At 48.8% G+C, this 7,659-nt stretch overlaps 2 protein-coding genes across 2 annotated transcripts in view; both read right to left on the minus strand.

The window, feature by feature from the left end:
- Positions 1-289: 289 nt before the first annotated feature.
- On the minus strand, positions 290-1,654 carry LOC115124343 (G-protein coupled receptor 151-like). Its single transcript, XM_065019149.1, has one exon. The coding sequence runs from the start codon at positions 1,652-1,654 to the stop codon at positions 290-292; it is 1,365 nt and encodes a 454-aa protein (XP_064875221.1).
- Positions 1,655-5,444: 3,790 nt separating this feature from the next.
- Positions 5,445-7,659, minus strand: part of LOC115124342 (serine/threonine-protein phosphatase 2A 55 kDa regulatory subunit B beta isoform-like) — a 45,078-nt gene continuing 42,863 nt past the window's right edge. Inside the window, exons 8-10 of the mRNA XM_065019883.1 lie at positions 7,327-7,418; positions 6,947-7,070; positions 5,445-6,368 (exon numbers count right to left, since the gene is read on the minus strand). Of these exons, the coding sequence (XP_064875955.1) occupies positions 6,213-6,368; positions 6,947-7,070; positions 7,327-7,418 (372 nt within the window). The 3' untranslated portion in view covers positions 5,445-6,212. The remainder of the gene's footprint in view (positions 6,369-6,946; positions 7,071-7,326; positions 7,419-7,659) is intronic.

Raw genomic sequence — 7,659 nt, forward strand, 5'->3', positions numbered from 1 at the left:
CTAGCTGAGAGGAAGAGAGGGGAGGCTTACTGGCTGGTCTCGATGCTAAATAGTGTATCAGGCATCGTTGAGGCAGTGTCCAACAACTCTCAAACAACCTTTTGCTTAAAAATCACTGGTGGTGGTGGGTAACACAATTTGATCACAAAAACCACACAAGATAGACAGATACACAAAGCTCAGGGGTGAACAAGGACAGATGTAGCTGAATACTGAGTTGCCTTTTAGAACCCGTCCTGTTGGTCTGTGTGTGTATCTGCTCCTTGCTTCCTTCCCTCACTTCCTCTCTTCACTTCCTCCCCTCGGCTGGTGCTCCCTCTTGGTGCTCCCAGGGTATGGGATCATTCTCCTCTGTCATCGAGCCTGTCTCTCTCTCATGCCAGAACTGCTCCACATCCAGCAGCACGATCCCATCCCGGGGGCTCTCTCCCTCCGCATCCACCTCCTCCACCCCTCCCTGCTCCGCCTGGGGCTGGGGATCAACTCTAGTCTCCTGGGTAGGGATGGGGCCTAGGCTTCCGTCTCCTCCCTGCAGCTGGCCTGAGGTCTCTGGTCGTGGGCAAGGGGACTGGGGGGCGGTGGGTGCGTGGGGCCCGGGTTTGGGGTTTGGGTTGGACGGGGTGTGTTTACGAAGAGTAAGGCGCCTCCACAGACCCCTGTACCCCTCTGTGAACTCCTCCGACAGAGAGAGGACGATGATGGGGTTCACCAGGGAGAGAGAGAAGGTGAGGAGCAGGGCGGAGATGGAGAAGAGGAGAGGGGGAGAGAAGACGACAAAGGGTTCTTCCTCTCTCGGTCCCTGTGCCTCTCGCTCCGCGGCGTGCCGCTCCCACACCCAGACCACCCACTGCGGCAGCCACAGCATCGCCATGGCTACCGTCAGACTGAACAACATCAGCGTGAGCTTCCTGGATCTGATCTGCGTTCGGAGGTTCTGGGTCTTACTACAGCGCCGCTGGCACCGCCCATACGCCCACCAGAAATACAGCAGGGCAAAACTCAAAGGGGCACAGAACACACCCAGGGGGTACGCCTTGACGTAGACCGACATGAAGTCCTGCGCTTCGGAGGGAACCACCTGCACACACACCAGCCCCCGGGTCTCTCTCTGCAGTGAAGAGAACAGCCAGGTAGGGATGGGAGCGGAGCAGGCAGACAGCCAGAGGAACCACATCACCAATAGGATGGAGCGTAGACGGATGCTGACCTGTTTAGTCGGGTTAGAGACGTAACGGTAACAAGCCTTAGCCAACACCGCTACGGTAAAACTCTTCGCAGCCATGCAGCTCTGCAGGAACCAATCACAGGTCTTGCAGACTGCCCAGCCAAGCGTCCAGGTGGGTTTGGAGAAGGCGGCGGCACGGAACGGGAGGGCGAACGCCAGGACAAGGCCGTCGGCAAACATCAGGTTGAGGATGAGAGCATTGATGAGGGAGAGTTTCCCACGGTGGGCGTTGGAGATCAGGATGCCCATAGATGTGAGAGTACCGGCCAGCCCAAGGACACAGATCACCCCCAGAATGACAGGCACAAGGACATGCAGCTCGCCTGGATCCAGGTGCTCGTAGGAACCACGCTCTATGAACGAAGGACGAAGTCGGTCCACAGTCGAGCTATTAGCAGTGGATACGTTCACCCCTGGCAGTTTATCCATCTCAGAAGAAACAGGCGGTGGAGAGAGAAGGCTTAGACTTGTCTTTTTATGTAGAGAATAGTATATTGAAAGCCGACTTAATACAAGAAGCCTACACCGATGGAAATGAAAACTGCTGGAGAAATTGACTTATAAAAAAGACTGACTACTCGAAAAAAAAGTATTTTGAGAAAAATATTTTCAAAGATTAAACAACAAACAAGTGAATGGATCTATCTCGTTCTAAAACTCAACTCCTGATTGTAGCCTAATCTGCTTATCAAAAATCGATTTGCTTCCAGACACTCCTGTCCTGTCTGTTTGTCTCCTGGTGGGTTTATCCGCGGTTATAAAGGCTGCAGTTTGATTGACAGTTGCCATCCCCAGCTGAATAAACTGCGCGAAACTCGCCGGGCCAATTAGAACGCTGTACCTTTTCCAACTGTACTCAACAGGCGCTGCGCTGCACGACGTAGGGATTCAGTCCCCAGTGCATCAAATTAAACACAACTTTCTCATTTGGAGCGACAGCAGGCGAGTTTGACGCTATGAATGAATCATCTCTGTTTTGCCTTGGACTAGAAGACCAAGGGCCAGTGTGAATAATAAACACAACAGGTAATATCCATGTATAGGCCTTTACTATGTCTAAGACTATGGTTTATATCATATCCATGTATAGGCCTTTACTATGTCTAAGACTATGGTTTATATCATATTTCCTCAAAATGTGTGAACACGTTATTATTTCTTCAAAATGCCTTAAACTGTCGACTCAAAATCATCATTTCTCTTTTGGGAATAGCCTGAAAATAAAGATTTGTGTCCCCTAAATTAGTTTAATTTGCAACAACAACAAAAAATAACTGAATCTAAATGTATGTTTATCATAATGATTATCATTTACATTATAAGATAGGAGAACGTCACACGAGGAAGACCAGCAAGACATTCTTGGCTTGTCTTTTGTCCAGATGAGGGCGCTCTTCATCTTTCAAACACCACTACCACTACTTCTACACTGAGCAGTTCTATGAACAGTGAACACAATGGAAAACACACCCATACATTTGTTTACTGATCTATTACAACCAAAAAAAGACAGAAAACGCATGCTTAAACTTACACAAACCTTTTTATTCAAAATAATTCCAGTAAGCGCGAGGACTGCAGGGTAAATGACTTACATTTCATGACATTCTGAGCCATACAAACTGTTTGTTTCAAAACTGAATTTGTCTAGAAGACATTACTTTGTAAAGGAATCATAGAGTTCCTCACAAATGGCACCCCATTTCCTGTAATGTGCACTGTGTTTGACCATAGTCCTATGAGCCTTAGTCAGAAGTAGTGCACTATAAAGGAAATAGGGTGCCATTTGGGATGCTAGAAGTCCCTGATATCATTGAGCCCTCATCACTGGGTGTTCGGCTTGAAGACATGATACCATCCTCTCTCGTTGGACGCTGCCAGCTTGAAGTAGTCTGTTGGCACAGATCTAGGATCAGCTTCCCCTACCCCAATTCTAACCTTCCCTTAGAGGGAAAAACACAAAACTGACCTAAGATCAGCATTTAGGGGCAACTTCATCCTACCCCTGGTTACAGAAGAGAAACATATGGATATATTCGGAGTAGGGCCCAGAGGTGTTTCTCATGGCGTGGCCTGATTAGGGAAAACTCTGGTTATGAGACACAGAAGCGGCTGTCTTTTACTGTGTTATAATATGACCATAGCTGCGGGAAGTAGTTTGGTGGTGGGGGTGCTGAGATGATTCTTTTTTGTGTCTTGTCATTTAGCTGGTCATATTAATACACTGCATGGTAAGACTACTGCGGAGTGGTCCAATCAGGGACATGCATAAACATCCCATGAATGATAACTGTGCAGTGGGTTGCTAACATGAAGTGATAAAGTAAACAGTACTTCTAACTGGGAACTGAAATTTGCTTAGCTTTTTTCCCCTATGTTAATATTTTTGGGTAAAAAACATTCACACTTGTATTGTTTTCACCATCCTCCTCACCCCCCCCCCTCCTCATCCTCCTCATCCTCCCCACCCTCCCCATCCTACCCATCCTCCCCCCCTCCTCATCCTCCTCATCCTCCCCACCCTCCTCATCCTCCCCACCCTACCCCCCTCATCCTCCCACCCTCCTCATCCTCCTCATCCTCCCCATCCTCCCCATCCTAATCCCCACCCTACCCATCCTCCCCATCCTCCTCATCCACCCCACCCTCCTCATCCTACCCACCCTCCCCCACCCCACATCAACCCTGCATAAGAAAAAATAAGGCACCACAGCTTCAAAAACGGAATCATTGACAAGAAAAAGAAACTCACAGAAAAAACGACATAATTAAATAAAATAAAAACATCGATCTGGCCTCAAAGAGGCCTAATCACATCATTCACATTATTAAAGACAGTCTCATACCAGAGACAGGCTGAAACATCCATACTGTTAGACTGTATTTGTCCCAATATCCACAGCATACTATCTAAGACATTGGTTTACGGTCAGTGGTATGCAAATGAGGATACTGTGAGACAGACCCCCTTCAGTGCTATAATGAAGGTACAGTTAGTTGTCTAACAGTTATGTCCATGTCCAGTGGCCTCCTGTCTAAACCTCCAGATGGGATGGGAAGATCTGGCCTGATGGCTGGAGAGGACAGGAGGACAGGAGGACAGGATGAAAGAGGTTGGAGATACTTTTTTAGCCTCCATAAATGTCTGTGTTCTCGAAAAAGTGTCCTCTCACATCTTGCAACCGAAACAAAATGTCACCTGGTCAGACAGCGTGTTCTGCTACGTCTCAGTTTATGTGTGACTTCAGTCTAGTCAAGTCCAGTCTTACTCTGGTTGCATCACAACGCTCCAGCGCTCCTTCATGTGTGATCCAAATGAATAAATAAAACAGTTAACTGAAGGCCACGGAGAGGCTTGTTCAGGCCAGAGCAGGCGGCTAGCTTCATTCCACTCAGGACTAGAAGAACCATCTGTCTTCATCTTTATCCAGGCTGAACACTGCCACATTCGGAGCGGGAATTCTCAAGTGTGTTCTAGAAATTCCTATTCCGGGAATTCCAGCATTCCCTCCAGCCATATCTGGCTTACAGCAACAAGGCAGGCAAGAGGAGAGGAGGAGGAATGGAGGGGAAATAGAGAGACAAGAGGAGAGGAATGGAGGGGAGATAGAGAGACAAGAGGAGAGGAATGGAGGGGAGATAGAGACAAGAGGAGAGGAGGAGGAATGGAGGGGAGATAGAGAGACAAGAGGAGAGGAGGAGGAATAGAGGGGAGATAGAGAGACAAGAGGAGAGGAGGAGGAATGGAGGGGAGATAGAGAGACAAGAGGAGAGGAATGGAGGGGAGATAGAGAGACAAGAGGAGAGGAATGGAGGGGAGATAGAGAGACAAGAGGAGAGGAGGAGGAATGGAGGGGAGATAGAGAGACAAGAGGAGAGGAATGGAGGGGAGATAGAGAGACAAGAGGAGAGGAGGAGGAGGAACACTTAGTGAAGAGATAAACAAACATCCATCTCTCTTTCTCTCTCGTTTCCTCCATTCCTCTCCTCTTGTCTCTCTATCTCCCCTCCATTCCTCCTCCTCTCCTCTCCTCTCTCTTTCTCTCTCGTTTCCTCCATTCCTCTCCTCATCTCTCTAACCCCTCCATTCCTCTCCTCATCTCTCTAACCCCTCCATTCCTCTCCTCATCTCTCTAACCCCTCAATTCCTCCTCCTCATCTCTCTAACCCCTCCATTCCTCTCCTCGTGTCTCTCTATCTCCCCTCCATTCCTCTCCTCATCTCTCTAACCCCTCCATTCCTCTCCTCATCTCTCTAACCCCTCCATTCCTCTCCTCGTGTCTCTCTATCTCCCCTCCATTCCTCTCCTCTTGTCTCTCTATCCCCCCCATTCCTCTCCTTGTGTCTCTCTATCTCCCCTCCATTCCTCTCCTCTTGTCTCTCTAACTCCCCTCCATTCCTCTCCTCGTGTCTCTCTATCTCCCCTCCATTAGTCTCCTCTTGTCTCTCTATCTCCCCTCCATTCCTCTCCTTGTGTCTCTCTATCTCCCCTCCATCCCTCTCCTCTTGTCTCTCTATCTCCCCTCCATTCCTCTCCTCGTGTCTCTCTATCTCCCCTCCATTCCTCTCGCCTCTCTATCTCCCCTCCATTCCTCTCCTCGTGTTTCTCTATCTCCCCTCCATTCCTCTCCTCGTGTCTCTCTATCTCCCCTCCATTCCTCTCGCCTCTCTATCTCCCCTCCATTCCTCTCCTCGTGTCTCTCTATCTCCCCTCCATTCCTCTCCTCGTGTCTCTCTATCTCCCCTCCATTCCTCTCCTCGTGTCTCTCTATCTCCCCTCCATTCCTCTCCTCGTGTCTCTCTATCTCCCCTCCATTCCTCTCCTCGTGTCTCTCTATCTCCCCTCCATTCCTCTCCTCGTGTCTCTCTATCTCCCCTCCATTCCTCTCGCCTCTCTATCTCCCCTCCATTCCTCTCCTTGTGTCTCTCTATCTCCCCTCCATTCCTCTCGCCTCTCTATCTCCACTCCATCCTTTTCCTCTTCTGCCTAGGTGACCTTGTCCTGGAAGATGTAGAGGTTGTTACTGGCTGCCACGGCGATGATGTTTTCCTGTGGGTGCCAGGCGGAGTGGAGGATCTTCTTACTGAAGTCCAGACTGTCAACAGTCACCTCGTCTTTACGACGCTTCCCACCCACACACACCTAGAGAGGAAGAGAGGAGAGGAGGTGAGAAGAGGAGGTGAGAAGAGGAGGTGAGGAGAGGTGAGGATGGTTGAGGAGAGGAGATGAGGAGAGGTGAGATGAGGAGAGGAGGTGAGGAGTTGAGGAGAGGAGGTGTGAGGAGAGGAGATGTGAGGAGAGGAGGTGAGGAGAGGTGAGGTGGTGAGGAGAGGAGATGTGAGGAGAGGAGGTGAGGAGGTGAGGAGAGGAGATGTGAGGAGAGGAGGTGAGGACAGGAGAGACACAGATTGTTAATATTTCCTCCTCTTCAGTTTCACATAAAAAAAATCCTACCATTGGACATTTGCTAATCTTACACAAATCCATTAAAACAAATCCATCAATGGCCTAGGGTTGTCTAGCAATCTGCACACATACCATGGCTTCCAATCTGGCCTCTGCTATTTCAGCACTCTATCTTTCAACTCTAACTCTCTCTATCCAATAACCATACAAAGACTTACAAAATATACCGCATAGAATCTTTTTTTGACATACCATCAACCCAAAAGAAAAGAGTTTTGGCACATATTTGACATGTAACTGTGTTACAGTATTACCTTGCGTGGTTTGAGGATGGCCCGGGGTTTGCTGTTCTCTCTGGAAGCCTCCAGAGTCACATCTTTCTTGGTGTTCCGATCAAACATCCGGAAGAAATTATTATATGACCCCGTCATTATGACACTGGAGAGAGACAAGAGGAGATTTACACACAGACACACACACATACTGTACACACACACACACACACGCACGCACACACTAACACACGCACACTAACACACACACACTAACACACACACAAACGCACACACTAACACACACGCACACGCACACACACACTACACACACACACACACGCACACACACACACTAACACACACACACACACACACAAACACGCACACGCACACGCACACACACACAAGATCACACTCACCTGTCTGACCCGTTCCAGACACACTCAAACTTGTCGAAGATGCAGTCGTTCTCGTACAGAGAACACAGCTTACCCCTCAGGTAGTCATGGACCTGGGGACAAACAACAAGATCACTATTGTGACATTGTCACTGATATGAACGATGAAACTACCCTTCCGGAGAGCAAGGTGTTTAGATAAATCAAATCAAATGACATAGACAACCTCCCCATCACTCAACCCAATCATCTGTATTCCCTACCAATTACCCCAGGGAAGACTTACTGAGCCCTGGATTCATTTGTAAGACTAATACTGGCTGTTAGTAAACCCCCCACAGTGACCCACAGTGA

This window comes from Oncorhynchus nerka, linkage group LG6 (assembly GCF_034236695.1).
Source record: "Oncorhynchus nerka isolate Pitt River linkage group LG6, Oner_Uvic_2.0, whole genome shotgun sequence".
Lineage (NCBI taxonomy): Eukaryota > Metazoa > Chordata > Actinopteri > Salmoniformes > Salmonidae > Oncorhynchus > Oncorhynchus nerka.